The following is a 16,369-nucleotide window of genomic DNA, read 5'->3' as shown; positions in this document are numbered from 1 at the left end:
CAAAACACCTGAAACTAAGAATTCTACCTGCAGATTAAACCATAATCAATATTCTAGAATCACAAATCATTTATTTGAAAAATTAGGAAATCATCCCCTGTCACCTTCTAAGAACTAGTTACAGGGATAGTAAGTTGCATGGATCCGTACCTTGCTTCACTGAAAAAGGAAGTGGAAAACAAGAAAAAACATTTCCAACTCGCACAGAGAAAGAAAAAAGAGTGCATTATGAACAGCTGCTAGAAACGTATTCCACACCAGAAGTGCAGTTAGTCTGGTGCTAGAGCATGAAAATCTAGTAACAAGAAAGCAAGGAAGATAGCACATTTTTAAAGCTCACTGTCATCTTCCAGTTGCTTATCCAAATTTCACTTGCAGACGTCAGGATGAAAAGAAACAGCCAAATAGCAGCAGCCGGAATGGGTGTTGCATTCACTTCAAAAGATCTGCATGCAGGAATAGTTTGCCAGTATCAATATAGTGCAAGCTGGCAGGACTGGAAAGTTACAAATTAAGTGTGCCTTCATCAGTGACCTACTATGAACAGAACTACTGAGCTGCTAAAATATTTTTAGTTCAACCAATTCCTGCCTTTTTTGGTTCCTCTTGCTCTTCCAGTTTATCCAGTCGTGCACTTTTCCACTCCCTCTTACTGCCATGTAGTTTTTCAAGTTTGGCTCCAATTACCACTTGTTCCTTCTGCTGAAGTGTTCACATTTACAGCATAACTACAAACGGCTCATATGATGGCTAAATCTTGCACGTAGCGAGTGATCTTTCAACTGAGGAGATATTTATACAGCAGGGAACATTTTTTCCCCCTCCCACCACAAAAACGGTGGTACTCACCAGCTGATACTCGCTCCGACGGCTGAAGGCTTCCTTGATTCCCGAATCCCTCCACAGGGCGCCCAGTGCAGGTACGTACAGCTGGAACGTGGCAGGCTCTATGGGCATTCCAGCTTTGTTTTCAAAAGCCATCAAAAACATCCCATGCTTCTCATTCTCCGTGTACTGCCAAGGGATCCCCAGTTTGTCCCGTGCATCAACCAGAACCCTGCAGCCCTAAAGAAGGAGTCAGATAAAGTCAGTGAGAAAGAGATTAAAGTGTATAAAAGAACAAGGACTCAGAGGTGCTTGAAATTCAGGGCTGTTTTTTTTTTTTTTTTTTTTTTTTTTTTTTTTTTTAAGACCTTACTCTGGTGAGCCTGAACTCAGGAGGGAATCAAACATCGTTTATTAGAACATCTCCACCAGAAATAAGATAGAGCTTGCTGGTATAAGCAGCCTAGCCACAATGTATTTCTTCAGGTGGGAAAAAATATTAGCAGCAGAACAAAGGCTATTACCAACAGATTAAAAATAAAAGCAAGCACCGAATGCACAAAAAAAATGCCTGGGAACTAACTTATGATCCTCACTAAAATGGTTTTAAACACTTACAGAAACAGAGCGCCATACCAAGCTAGCAAGATCCTAGAAGCACGTTGCTGTAAAGCATGGTTTTGACACAATCTACTTGGATGCTATAAAACACAAGAAAATACGTCTATCCAACTTGACAGACTTATTGAAAATTTACTGTAAATAAGCATCTTCTGTTGAGAGACCTTCATCCAAGCAGTTCCTTCCAGTAGGAAAGCCTAGCGGCAAGGAAGCTGGAGACTCTGGAGGGGTTTCAAGCTGCCAGCCTGAGTAAAGCAGCAGCAGTTTTCCATCAGCACCAGCTAACTTTTCCAGCTTGCCACACATTTGATAAGTCATGACAGATACATTTTGATATCCCAATTCTGAGGGGGGGAAAAAACAATAAAATTGAAGGAAGGCGACCCAGTTCTCAAATTTAACTCAGGATTACTGAGACCACTCAATTGCACGCTTTGCCATTTTTACGGAAACTTAACTTCTTATTCATGGCAATGGGCCAAACACATGAGGTTAAATAACTCTGAAACTTCGGCCTTGAATCTAACCACACCTGTGCTTATTGCCTTCAGATGGGCGATGCTTATTTCTCAACAGTAAGAATCACTTTAAAACTGGATAAATCTGTTGATGGTGGCTTCGCATCTCAAGCACTACCTAATTCACAAGTAAGATCTGCGTGTTGTACTAAACAACTGCTTACTGTGCTGATCTTTTGGTTTAACAGTTTATGAAAACAAAAATAAAAACTAAAACTGAAGCTTTGTTTCCACAGCTATGCACACGAACCTCTGCATCATGGGACCGCTTCTTTTTTGTATACTTTAAGCTACCAGGATGGCAAGTATGTTTTGTCAACACTTGAACCTTTCATGTCTCCAGTTCTTTAACAGCCCCACACAACACGAACAGTAACTTCTCCAATGGAAATTAAGATTGGAAAGAGAAGTGAGAAGCAACTTAAGTTTGAGTGTCACAGAACAAGAACACAAAATGAAGCATCTTGCTTGTCACTGAGCAAGTGTTCCTGAAGTGCAGTCTCCCAGAAATGTAAATATTTGGTTCTCTAGTGATTATTACTTTCTTTTTATAAAGTAGAGAACAGATCTTGACAATACCATGAAAAGACTAAAATTGAACGTATTTACAAGCTGCTGGTTTAAGTTCCAGACATAAGTAACTACTTAGTAACTCTGCTGGACAGACCAAAAGCCCACTGTCATTCCTAGTTAGAGTTTATCATTTTATTAGCACAAGTCCTGAGATCTGCTTTACTTGAACAGTGTCAACAAACTCCAGCCAGAAGGAAAATGCACCACTTGCAAGGTTCCCTCTGAACTGCAGATGCCCGCACTCCATCTCATGACTTGAGATGCTTTTGCAAACCGATCACTTGCACTGAGCTCCGTCCGGGTGCAAAGTCCCCCCTGCCCTCAGATGAGAATTTCACAAGGAATTTTTTCCAAAACTTTGTGGTTAGCAGGGCTGATGGCACACTGCTATTTCTAGATGCTTAATGCCACGTTTGTTTCTGTGCCAGAAGTCACGTTCACGGACAGAAACAGTTAACTGGGGCTCCATCCACATGCAGGGCTCAGCCAGCTCCGACCTTTCACCTGCCCCGGCTCCAGCTCCCGCAGCCACCGCCCAGCTCAGCCGCAGCTTTTCCATCTTCCAGCATCCAGATGGATTTAACTCTTCACCATCTCACGGCTACCGCAGTCCCCTAAAAGCATCTCAAGTGAGAGACGGCAGGATCGTTGAGTTCCCACTACGATGAAGCAGCATTTGGACTTGAGACTCGATGCCTTTCCCCATACTGTCGCTTCGCATTTTACTGCTCCCACCGGGGATGTGCAGGATCTCGAGAGGCTGTTGTTAAGGAAAGTTTCATCATTTGTTTAGAGAAAACCACAGAGCAGAATTTCAATCAAGGATGTAGAGACTGCGCTGGTCCCAGAATAGTCACTTATCTGCTGGCTGCAGCTCCTTGGCAATGCAGGTTTGAATCTCCCTGGGGCAGGAGAAGGAACTAAACCTGGATCCCACAGACCCTATGCTGTGCATAAACCACATGGTTACCCACGGGGTGCATGTGGCATTCAGCATCTTCCTCCGACTGTTTTAGCGGGGGGAACGATTGCCACCGAGTCATGTACAGGGACAGAGCTGGGACCAACTGGCAGCCAGAGGCAGAGCCATCAGCACTGACAGACACCTACAGAAACACACAGAAGGATGATCTTAAACACTGAGTGAAGAGCATCAAAAATAGGAAATGGGGTAAGAAGAATGCTGTGGATATCTAAAGGAAAGCACCTCTCAAAATCAGAATTTACAGAACACACCAGCTTTGACATTTATACATAAAATGCATCGCAAGCAGAAGCTTGACGTAAGAAGAACGGCCAGGGTTTCTTCCCCCCAACTCTTAGCAGTTAAAAACGTGACTCAGCAAAGTGCCCCAGTACAGCAAGTCTAAACCAAGTGTTTCTGCATCCTCACAAAATGAGGAATGCTACAAGCAGGTGTCACAAAAACGAGGACAAACAAGTCTCCAAAATTAGATTTCATATATGGCTATTCTCTCATTTCAGAGTAACACTCCTTTTTTGCTGCCACAACAAGCACTGGATAATCCTTGCCCCAGTAATCCACAGCACAAGCTGCCATAGGACAGGCTCCCTCCTTCTGGAAAGATTTCCATACCTCTTTCCTCAAAAAAAACACACTCATGGGAGCCAGCCAGCCAGCCACTCTTCTCTAGGTAAAACTGCTGGACAGCTTATACATGCTGGTGATGCCTAGAAGTAAACATTTCGTTTAGAAAACTGGATTTACTTAAAATACCTAGATTTTGTATCTATCTTAGAATAGCATAATACATTATTAAAGTATGTTTGTCAAAACTCAATTTGGACTCATCAGTAAAAATTAAAAATACCAAGTCTCATTGCATGTGCAACCCTTCCTCCGGAGTTCTGGCCACAAAGGTAACACCCTTTAACTGCAGTAACCATTTCACAGTAAGGCTTCCCAACACCGAACATTTTTCTCATTTTCTACTCTTCAAGAAATTAACAATTCACTTGTTCATTCAGAAGAATGAATATTGCCTGTTTCTGTAATATTTTCTAAACTGGCATACAGAAAAAAACGGCAAACTTTTGATATTGAAAAAAACTTCTGAAGAGCTCAGCTGATCTAAAGCTTTTGTGCTGCAAAGCAGGACACAGACTAAGCACAGGTGCAAAGAACACAAATTCACAGATAAGGATACTGTCAAGCATTAAAAAAGGCAAAACAGCAGCACACCAGAAACACTAGGTAAGAAATAGCAAAGTTCTCTGTCCTACGCCTCTCCTAGTGATTTTTAACATGTACAAGTCACTGTACAAACCCCAGCACACCCATAACCTGAACGGAGAGGGTGGAACCAAGAAAGTGCAACAGAAGCGTGCTGTGATCTGTCATGAATTATCTTACATCGAAGGAGATACTAAACAGATATAGAAACCTACAGCTTTGAAAGAAAAGATAACTAAGGTATGACACATCAGAAATCTACAGAAATTGCAAACTACTTAGAGAAAGGGAATACAGAAGATTATTCCACCCCCCCCAGTACACAAGTACTCCTGGCACAGCAGCACTGCTAGGTTCAGCTAAAAGAAGGGTTTTCTCCTACCTAGCCCGGAGTGAGACTAACACAGTTACAAAGGATGCTGGCCAAAAGAACACATGGACTCAGAAAGCAACCAAGACAAATTGACAGAAGAGAGCTCCAAGAAGGACTACTCAGTTACATTCCAGATGCGACTCCTGGCTCAGGAAGTTTCCGAAACCCAAGGCTGCCAGCAACTGGAAGAGTACACCAAAATATCACATTGCCCCGTTCTCATACCCATTCTTTTCCCCTTTCACAGAGACAAAGCGCTGGATCCTTGGCCTGACGGAGCACAGCTGTCAGGCGCTCAGCAGAACGTTTGCTCCTCACCAGCACGAAGGTTTTATGAGCATTTCCACAAATGCTTGTTATTAGGACTGGTTAAAATATATTTTGCCTCCTTCACTTCTGAAAGTGGTTTGAAAAAAAATCAGGGTTGGTTTGCATTTTTACACAATAATTCAACTACTTTGGGGGAATTATTAGAAAAGTTATCACCGGCTAATTTCACTTGAAGCCAGTGATGCTTGCCAATGCTTGAAAAGAAGCATTGCAGTATTTGAGAAGCAGCTGGATTTAAGAATATCTTATCTCAGTAGTTATTACTTCTTAAAACACAAATGCTGTGTTTTAGGTTATTCACCTGTTCCAGCACTTGAAGGCTCCCTAGGAACCCCCCACCTGCTGCCAGAGGGGCCAACACACGGGCTGAGCGAGCACAAGCTGTGGGCTTGAGGGCACTCGTAAGCAAGGGCAGGTTGGTCCGTGCCCAAAGCGACAGTGAAGTGACTCAAGAGAACTGGCTATTGTAGTCAAGGGTCTAGACATAACATACAAAAACAGTCAGAAAAGCCTTCTACACGGAGTTGTCCCCAAATCCCCGTATTGAACTACAGCTGTGTATGAGCTGACACAGCACAGAACTGTCACACACAAAATCCTGCAGCAGATGCTTGTTTTCAAGCTTTTTTTTTTTTTTACACTGTCCAACCTCACACCAAAGCCCCAGATGCCCAGCAACTATGTCACTTACAGAAATGGTTGTCACAGGAGAAACGCTGATCATCGCCCAGTGCTTTATCAGGAGACTCCAAATCACAGCTAGCAGGCAGCGCCGTCTTCCTATGGCTTTAACACTGCAGGCAACAGGGAGATTGAAACGTGTTTCCTGCTGCCTGTTTTTCCTCATTGTTGTTGACAAGAAACTGGCAATGTTTGGGGATCACAACTCACAGAGACCAATATAGAGCTGAGCTAACGCCGAAGGGAGCGCTCCCACCTTGGTAAGATATTTCTGCTGTGCCCCGGTGCCAGGGGAACGGCACGACACGACGCGGCTGGGTGAGCCGGGGCCAGCTGGACTGGAAGGCAGGACCGAAAAACTGCAACAGCTTCGGGACCGCTGGTGCCAGCACGAGAGAAGAAGGCTCAACCTCACAGCCCTAGATGGGGCTGGCTTTTTCAGCAGCAGCAGCTCTTACTGGCAAACAGAGATGATAAAATGTAGCCTGCGTGTGTTTTTAGAAAATAACTCTTTACGGTCTAAAAGACGACATTTTCAAATACAAGTTTGAACAACACAAGTGTCAGCGTTCCCAAATATACTCACAGGCACTTTTTTAATGCCGCCTGGAACACTGGGAGGAAGGAGATCTACTGCTAACAAAGTTAACTGCAAGACAATCAGATTCATACAGCATGCTATCGTGAAGGCATTAACGGTGTGTTTATTTGATCTATGCCCTTGGAACTCGATATCCAAGCAGCAGCAAAGAACCCAACGCCCTTCAGGATGAGGCGCTGTATCACTGAGCAGTCCCTCCAACAACTAGGTACCACCAGGAGGGGCATCCCTCCTGGCAGCATGGCTCCACCCTCTCCTGTCTGATGGCTTTGTCATTTTTTGGAGCCCACAAACCAAAACACCAACAAAAGCCTCATCACAGATACAAGGCAGGGGAGGAAGCAGCACCAGTTGGCCAGCATAAGGCTCAGCAGTTGCGTGTGCTTTATCAGCGTTCCCATATCCCAATCCCACCCAGGTGAGAGCAGGGTAGGCAGCGAAGGTGACCTACCTTCCAGCCCAACACACAAATAAAAACCTGAACAAAGGGAAGGAGTCATTTACTCAGTCCACGGGAACGCAAACATTAAGAAGCATTTGGATTAGCCACTGAATCTCTGACCTGGGAGCAGCAGCGATGTCTGCTCGTCTGGCAGCTCTGAAAAGAGTCCTTGTCTTCCAGTAAATCCAGCAAAATGACGATAAATGCAGAAGAAAAAAAAAAAAGTCCTCTTGATGCAAGCTTTACTTGCAGCTAGGCACCAAGTAGTGAGACAATTTACCTCGGAGGTGATGACTAATGCAGGACCTTGAAAAAAGTTCCAAGTTAGTGCTCCCAGAGTTACATTACCGGGTTGCTCCTTTTCCTGAGACTATCACCCTTGTGCCTAGCTCATGCCTTCAGTGGGGCTGAAGTGGCACCTGCAGCTCCAGGGGTCTCCACCCCAGGACAGGATCCGTTGTCCCCAGCCCCACAATGAGGCAAAGACACACACAAGTGAAGGAAACTCATTTGGCAACCCTGCAGCCCGTGGCTTATGCTCTTGGCTTTTCCTCTTTGTGTGATTTGCATTGAGCTTCTTAAAATAATGTCTGCTAGTTTGCTTTTGCTCTGAAATTTTCTTGTACACACTCCTAGTAGCAGAATCTGGTGATTTCTTTGCCAATACTCTTTCCAAGCGGATTATAAAAATATATCTGTACCGAAACAACTGAATGTAATGCACGCTCCCAGATTTAGTCACTCAAGTGACTAAAGTTTTGTCTGGAAAACATCAAAGTACGTGTCTCCAGTCTCCAGGGACTAACTCATGTTCTGCGAGACTAATGACTACATCACAAGAGCACTGTAGGCTCTGTTTTGGAGCAACAATTAATATTTATCACTTACTACTGACCATTATTCCTCTTCCACTGTGCACCATGGGGAAGAGATTGCTCTCTCCTAGCCCAACCAAGAGACACCCTTAAAACACGAAGAGACCACCAGATGCGAGGGAACCTAGATTTAAGACAACATCCACATCAAGTGGAAATTACCAAGTGTATCATTGATCAAATGAAACTGGAACAAAAAGACCAAGACGACTCAGAAGTTTGGCATGTTTATCTTCCCTCATGTTTTTGTGAGTATTGTTTTTCGTATTAAAATAACCACCAAAGAGTCAAAGCACAGAGCATAGATAATCAGATTTAAATACCAGTTCTAACACGGAGCTTTAGCACTTGTACGTTAGATTTAATAGAAAAGCTCCTGATTAGCCACAGCTCCTCCCGAGCGTTCTCCTTCACATTCCTCCCAAAGGAAGCCGTCCCAGGGGAAATTTGACGGACGCCGACCTGTGACAAATGGCTGAAGTGTAGGCAGGCTCCAACCAACAGACTGCGTGTCATTAGCACCTAACAGGTTACCAAACACATTTCAATAGAAACCCAGAGAAATTTGGAGTCAATTCAGCGAGTAGCAAGAACTCATGTAACAGAAAGACCTCGGTCCCCCTGCGTCTGCAGGCTGTTAGAAGAACCAGGTTTGCACTGTAAGTGACTAGGTGATTTGGTCACCCACAGTGCAGCTCATCTAAATTCGGGAATACTCTTCCCACTTCCCAGAACGTGTGCTCGACTGAAACCAGCAAGTTGCCAGCCAGCTATTATATGTGGTAACTCATTACAAGTTTACTTCTGCTTAGACCCGACGAACACAACAGAAGCCCATTCAGGGCAGAGGGTACCTGAAACAACGGAGCAGCAGCAGTCTGGGTTTCGGTACCCGCTCAGACGTCCAAAGTTCTTGAAATGGACTTCAGCACAGGCTACACGTCTTGCCAGCTTTGTTGTTACTTACAGACACTCAAACCATTGGGGAGAAATGCTCTCAGTTATGCCCACGTGTATTGTAACTACATTCAAAAGTCCCGAAGATATATCCTCAGGGAGCGTGCATGTTTGAGACCTTTGGTTGTTCCTCCCCCCCGTCAGAGCCCACAAGCAGTTACACATCACTTCCTGAGCAGTCCTTCCCTCTGCAAGGCCGGGCTCCCAGCTCTGCAGTCGGCCGGCCCAACTCAGGCCACAGACACCAAGAAAGCGCTCGTAGATGTACTGAAACTTTGAGCTGGCCGTTGCAATCTCAACATAGAAAATACTGCTACCAAAAATATCAACAGATCATACTTGAGGCTTTTAAAAACTGATTTTTTTTTCCTCCCTTCAGATTGAGATCTCCCAAACATGCTGCTGCAAGCACCACTCTGGTGCTCGTAGATTAATTATTTTCTTACGCAGCTAAGCTGGGTTTCTTCAAGCAGCATGCTATTCTCATACTTGAAACAAAAAAAAACATTTAGACAAGGAACATCAGAGCCATGATTCATCAAGTCCCTAAGCTCTCTAATTGTTATCCAAGGAAGCAAATAGAGCAGAGCAAGGCCACCCCTTCTATTTTGGAAGGTATCAAGAGATCACCCCTCCAGTTACAGCTAGAAGGTGTCAAAACGCTCACGTAACGCCACCAGACGTTGCTTAGACTTGGAGTTAAGGTACACAACGGTTTTCCAGGTTTCTCTGTTCCCCCAAGAGCTGTCCTGAAGCTGACGCTGCAGCACGGCCCTGTCCTACCCGCCTGCCTCTTCCAGGTGGGTGTGCTGAAGCCGTGAAGCCTGTGTACTCATACCGGGACATTAACACTGCTGCTTTTCACTTCAATCACCAAGAAGTTCCAAAAAGTTACTTTGAAACTTAGCCTCGATTAATAAGCAAAACCCTAGTTAACCGATGACTATTTACCTTAAACCAAAGCAAAGCTAATGTATTTGAAGACTGCCCCACAAACGCCAGAAAAAGCTAGCGAGGCCCTGAACTATCACCTGTACTGAACGGAAAAGTAAATCCTGTACCAGGGATTTACTCTGTTTTAGCAGTTTGTTTCTAACTAGGGTTTCCCAAGGTGGGGGGGGAGAGAAACAGAGAGAACAGGGCAAGGAAAGCCGAAAACTCAAAGTCGAAGCTGACGCTAACGTCAATTCACACTTAGCACCATTATTTCCAGAGAGGTTTTGGGTTCTGTTCGCTCAATCGGTTCCTTCAGTTTCCAAGAGCTGTGTATACTGCCGAAATACTACCGCAATAAGCACTTTAGAAATATCAAGTACTGCTGAGAGACTAGTAATCCTCTCTCCTTCAGACAGAAGTTTAGTCATGGTTGGAAAACGAAAATTGACCATTTAATCCCAGAGATTTACACTGCATTTCTATCTCAGATCTCAGCGTTGTAGGAGCTTAACAGAACCATTACTTGACGACGCTGAGAACTGAATGGAACAAGGGGTAAGGTTGCCGCAGCTGTACTCCACAACGTCCAACAGATTTATATGCTATTCTACACGATCATTTACATTTTGTGTTGTCCACGCATCGCGTTATAAAAATTGATCTTAAACCCTTTCTTGTAAGTTAGCCACACAGTGATCTCCGCTCCGCTTAGTGTTAATGGATGATCATTCGAGTCTGAACTTCCTGAAACACGGGAAATAACTTGTAGTCTAAACACTGCTATAGAAAGAACAGCAATCAGATTCACTTGACAATTTACATTGTCCGAGAAGCAAAATTAGTTTACTTGAAACATTTTATGGTTTTCCACAGAACTGTAATACAAGAAAGTGTTACACTAAACTAAATTTCCCTGACAACATCACTGTTTTAAGAGTCCCCTAAGTCTGTCTTGGTACTTGACTTCTTCCTGATGATTACAGCAGAATTTCAAGGTGTTATCAGGTTTCTTTCCAATGGGCAAGAAGCAAACAGAACATCTACTGCCTCCTCCCCGCTCCAGTCTCAGACCTTCCCATCAGAAAACATTTCGTTTCCTCTGTTTGCTCTTTCCTTCTGCGTGCTCTTTCCGTAGCAGCTATTCCTGAGCCATTCCCCAAAACTGTGGGTGAAATATAAACTGTATTCTTACACAAGAGCCATCTGTCATCCAGAGAAACAAAAAAGGAGAAGTTCAACGGACACTGTACCTGTACCTACAAGGGTACCATACCCTAACACTCCCAAATCACAATCTGCAAGGCCAAAAGGGCGTTCATTCAACCCTGTTATCTCCCTTCAATAATACTTCCATGTTTTACTTTGATGATTGGGAGGCTTAAAAAAGGTGCTCAGCTGACAATGCTCCATGAAGTGCTGTAACTACTGGTCTTGAAATCAGAACACCAGCCAGCTACCTCGAGGACCCGGATTCCACAGATTTGCCCAAAGCCATCCAGCAGACAAGTGCTTCAAGTGTGTAACTCAGCTTCCCCAAGATGATGGAGACGCTTTCCTGTCTTACGCATAGTAAGTTCTACTGCTGAAAGCTCTATACTTTCTTTAAACATAAAATATTACAATATTTTAACCATAACTAGTATTGCTTCTGTAATCTAAAGTCTCATCAAGGTGTTGTTTCTACAAATCTCTTCCTTAAAAGCTTCTGTTACTACTTTAAAATAGTAGTACCACTAAATATACCGCTGACAGTGCCAAAATAAGCATTGTCCCCTAAGATAAGAATCCTTGCTTCTAGGTATACAAATTAAAAATTTGTAACGACCCTTTTTTTTGGGCCTAAATTAAATGAAAGAAAAGCTTCTGAACTTCAACTTCCTTGCAGTTAATGGGCCTGTAACACATGTAACGTGCTCATGTAATAAACAGCTTGCTCCAAAAATGGACTAAAAAAGTAAAGGAAAATCAGCCAACAATGTCCTGGTTCACTAACAGAAGTTAAAAGTTCTTGACAGAATACTGGAATTCTTAAAAACCAAGAATCACTGTGTGTGCATGTGCTTATTAAGGGTATATAAGCTTCAATTCAAAACAAATCTGAAAATTCAGAAGTAACTCTTGTTATCCTTAATTTACACAGCTCCCTTCACTCAAGTTTTCTATGAGGTATCACAGAGCCTCACAAATCCTTGTCCATATAAGAATGGAGCCAGTCCTACAGAAAAACATAAGCAGGAAAGTAGCTGTCTCTAATCTTTTAGAGAGATTACGACGATTAAGAGAGAGATATTCATAAGCAATGTATTCACGCATCTTCAATGATATCCTGAAACACAACCACTTCTACCTGAACCGGGCATCAAAGCTTGTTCCCCAGAAGGAAACAGTAGTTGTCAGGGATAATTTTCCTTCACTGTCTGAAGACCAAGGGCTCAACTTGCAAGCTCTACCAGTAGCCTTTACGTTTCCCAGTCACTAAAGAAACGTACTGCCAGCACTACGAGCCCGCACAAGCGCCAAACAACGACCTTTTTGCAAAGGCACCAGAACTAAGTTATTTCAATGTCTGAGCTACGCTCGATAGCATCCCGCAGCACCCAGCTTTAATGACCTACGTTCCCCAAGGCCTGAAGACGAACCACAGCCACTTTTGGCCGCAGCACACGCACGGGGACCGTTTCTCGTCTCACCCCGGGGTGCACAGACTCGGGGCGCACAACACACAAACCCCTCCTCGCTCCTCCAAATCCTGAGGCCCCTCCGGCTCCTGGAGGATGCTCTCCTAACGCGCTTTCCAGAAGGCAGGCCACACCTATCCCCTCTTTCCCCCGCGTTCCCGCAAAGCTTCTCCCGCTCCCCGTTCGCAGCCAAACTTTTCCCCCGACTCCTTTTCGGCGAGGCCCGGGGAGGGCGAGCCCGGAGCCGCTCCCCGCGGGCGCACAAAGGGCACCGCCTCGCCAGGCACCTGCCCCCGGGCGCGCGGCGGGCCCCGGCTCCCCGCCGAGCCCCTCACCTTGAGGATGTTCTCGTAGATGGTGGCCCGGAACTCGAGCAGCGCCTTCTGGTCGAACTCGCGGCCGTGGATGATCCGCATCTGCTTGAGGAAGGTGGACTTGCCGCTCTCGCCGGCCCCCAGCAGCAGGATCTTGACGAGGCGCCTCACCGCCCGCCTCTCGCGGGCCAGCATCGCGTCGATCTCCCGGCTCCGCCGCCTCGCCTCCCGCTCCGCGTCGCGGCTCCGCTCCTTGCCCTCCCTCCGCGCCTGCTCCGGGCCTCGGCCCGGGGCCTCGGCGGGCAGCAGGCAGCGGCTGAGGGTGCGCACCACGCCGGACATGGCGGCGGCGGTGGCGGCGGGGGACGAAGGAGGGGAGGGAGCCGCCTCACGGCGCCGCGCCGAGCCCCGGCTGCGCGGCCAGCATCGGGCGGAGGCCGCCGAGACGACGACGACGACGAGGAGGAGGAGGAGGAGGAAGGGGGGCGGTGGCGGCGGGGCGCGGCCCGCAGGCTCTGGGAGGGGGCTCCGCCGGCCCGCTCCGAGCCGTGGGGGCGCCCAGGGGCCCGGGCAGCCGCCCCCCGAGCGCCGCGGCCCGGCCTCAGCCCCGCGGCCGCTGAGGGGTGAGGGGGTGCCGGGAGGGGGGGGGTGTCGGGGAGCCCCCGGTGCCTTCAGGCGGCCGGCGGAGGGAGGGGCTCCGCCCCGCCAACGCCGCGCCTCGTTGGGCGGGGGAAGTGTCGCTCAAGGCGTTCTCGGTTCCGATTGGATAAAAGCGCCGCGAGGGGATGGGGGTGCGAGGGGGAGAGGGCGGGGGAGGGAGGGGCAGGGCGGGGGAGGGGGAGGAGCCTCGAGGCGGGAGGCGGGCCAATGCGAGGGAGGGCCAATCACGGGCGGGGGGCCGAGCGCGGTGATGGAGGAGGGGGCGTGGCCTGCGCCTGGCTGGGGGGAGAGGGCCGGTCGGCCGAAGGGGGCGTGGCGACGGGGTGTGACGTCAGATCGTGATGCCAGAATGTGACATGAAATCGTGACGTCACGTTGCAGCACTGGCGGCCGGGCCGTGAGGGGCCCCTCGGCCTCCTTCAGGCGGGGCTTCTGCTGCTGCCAGGCCCCAGGGCCGCGGCTCCTCCCGCTGTGCTGAGGCAGGGGTTGAAGTACCTAAGCACACGCCTGACACTTTAAAGACCCCTCTGTCCCCCGGTTAGGTACCCGAGGAAATAAACTACTTCATAAAGCGGGCAGTGTGCAGTCACCTAGCGGCGGCTGGCAGCCCGTACCTGCTGCCCACACAACGAAATCATAAGTGGCCGGCACTTTCCCCACCTCCACGAGACGACGTGGCCTTTCCTGTGTTTATTCCTTTGTTTCTGCTTCTGATAGTTTATGTGATAAATACCTAATCAGTCCAGCTTCAGCTGTTTTTTCCTGCCCCAGGCCTGTACCAAGCACTGGGGCAAGCCTATGCAAGCATGTACTGGGGCACGCGACACAAATACAGCTGAGGGAAAATCCTGAAGTGGCAGGGATTTCATAGAAAGCCAAGGCTGTCAGGAAGCCTTAACACGACCAAAAAGATCAGGGACTCACAGATTTAGAACAAAACAAGACAAAAATAAACAAAACCCTTCCTGGAAGTGACCACTCAGTTGACTGTTAATCACACTGAGGTGCTGTTGTCAACTTCCCCAAAGAGCAAATCTCCTTACCAAGAGAGGGAACTGGAAAACACCTTTAGGCATTGCAGTAATCAGGAGAACAACACAAAGTCACGAGCCATTCAGTACAGCACAGAACATGTCTTGAAAAAAGCTCTTTTCTCTCGCAGGATTTTACTCTCTGACTGCAGTCCGAGACAGCACAGCTCATTCCGCGTATAAAATACTGCTGTAATTCACGAGATTCCCCGCTGGAGGTCGTCATTGCCCCAGAAGAAGCCAGTCAGAGCAGGAGGACGCAAACAGACCAACCCTCAAATCCCCCATGCTCTTAGGCCTGATTTTGAGAACAGCTGAGTACTCAGCACTCCCGCTGGAATCCACAGAGTCTAAGCTGCCTGAAAATCAGACCCTATGTAACTGTGAAGTGCCCAGACTGGTATTTTCTGATTAGCTCCGTTACTCCTGCCCCACTGGCTTTGTCTGCGCCCTGCTTGAGGTCCTCTTCAGACTTCTGAGCTTCTGAAGGTATTTGGCAGAGAATTCAAACAACTGTGAAGTGCAACTCCCGTGATAGGCCTGCCTCGTCTGTAAGTGAGAGCGAAATTATGGTATACAATAACCTCATCAGGCAAATCAGTTACCATATGTCCTTAGTTCTCTATGCATTCATCCATGAAAGCAGCTTTCAATAGCTCACATCTAATTGTCAAAAGGAAAAGGTCCACCCCTCCCTCTTTCCCCCGCAGCACTGTTGTTGCTCATCTAATCATTCAGAAGCTGCTCTAAAAACAGGACAAAACAATTTTGTTTACTACCACGGAGCTGCAGCAGTACGCTTTCTGTTACCCTGCTGAGGGACTGGGCAGAACCTCACAAATGCATGTGGTGATCCCTGCTGATGTTTCTGCGGATGTTTTGTTATGAGCATAAGCAGTAGGTGTAAGCATCCATGTAAAAGCTTATAAGAGAGAGGTTTGTACTCAGTCCCCACAGCTTCCCTTTCTCCATTTCCTTATTATTTACCAGTTTCATGTTTCAGAATTCCTAGTTCATCTCCCTCTTTTGGGCTTGTACTGAAATGATTTATTTATTTATTTATTTTTGGTACAAAACAGAATAAATTTATACTAATGTTTCAGCTTTCTATTTCTTCATTTACTTTCTCAGTTTTTCAGGTACATATTTTTCCTATTTCAACTCATCTTCCTTTTCGCCATCTCTGTTACTTCCTATAATTCCTCTTCTCTTTCTGCCGAGATGAAGAAAGACTTGTACACCTGCTTCTGTTTCTCCCTCCTTCAACTCCCATGGATGTAAAGAGAGAAAAAAGGAGACTGAAAGATGGAATAGAGGAGAGGAGGCTAGAAAGAGGCAGTGAGGGCAACATGATTTCCATTTCCCTTGTTGGCTACAGACTTATAATGAGCAGGAAAATGAATATGAATTATGATCAGGAAAATTGGGAGCTCTTGGGGAAGGACTGGAGAATGAAATTCTGTGCCCTGGGGGCCTGCAAACAGACGGAAGAAGATCAAGGCTGAAAAGTTGTATGGGACTTGGAGAAGCTGTTGGATTGCTTGTACATACAGACCTTATTGCAACTGGGCATGACATCTGGTCAGCTCAGGCAGATGAGCAAGAAGTTATGGAAGTAGCCCTGATACTGAACACCAGTTGTAAATCCTGTGATTTCTGTGATTTTTGCAGAAAGTCCATACGAGGCTATGGCCTCACTGATGAATGTCAGCACAAAGTACAGGGAATGAGGAGGGCTGAGGTGCTTGAGCTTGGTTCTT

At 46.7% G+C, this 16,369-nt stretch overlaps 1 protein-coding gene across 2 annotated transcripts in view; it reads right to left on the bottom strand.

Annotated features, from left to right (window-relative positions):
• Positions 1-13,540, bottom strand: part of GNA12 (G protein subunit alpha 12) — a 43,209-nt gene extending 29,669 nt beyond the window's left edge. The window contains exons 1-2 of one of the 2 annotated variants that reach the window (XM_083800601.1): positions 12,940-13,540; positions 850-1,065 (exon numbers count right to left, since the gene is read on the bottom strand). In XM_083800601.1, the coding sequence (XP_083656727.1) occupies positions 850-1,065; positions 12,940-13,260 (537 nt within the window). In that variant the 5' untranslated portion in view covers positions 13,261-13,540. The remainder of the gene's footprint in view (positions 1-849; positions 1,066-12,939) is intronic. The other variant, XM_083800602.1, reaches the window with a different exon arrangement.
• Between the last annotated feature and the right edge of the window lie 2,829 nt (positions 13,541-16,369).

This window comes from Anser anser (assembly GCF_964211835.1).
Source record: "Anser anser genome assembly, chromosome: 15".
NCBI classification, from domain to species: Eukaryota; Metazoa; Chordata; class Aves; order Anseriformes; family Anatidae; genus Anser; species Anser anser.
Note: the sequence above shows the minus strand (reverse complement) of the source record. Positions and strands in the feature narration are given on the sequence as shown.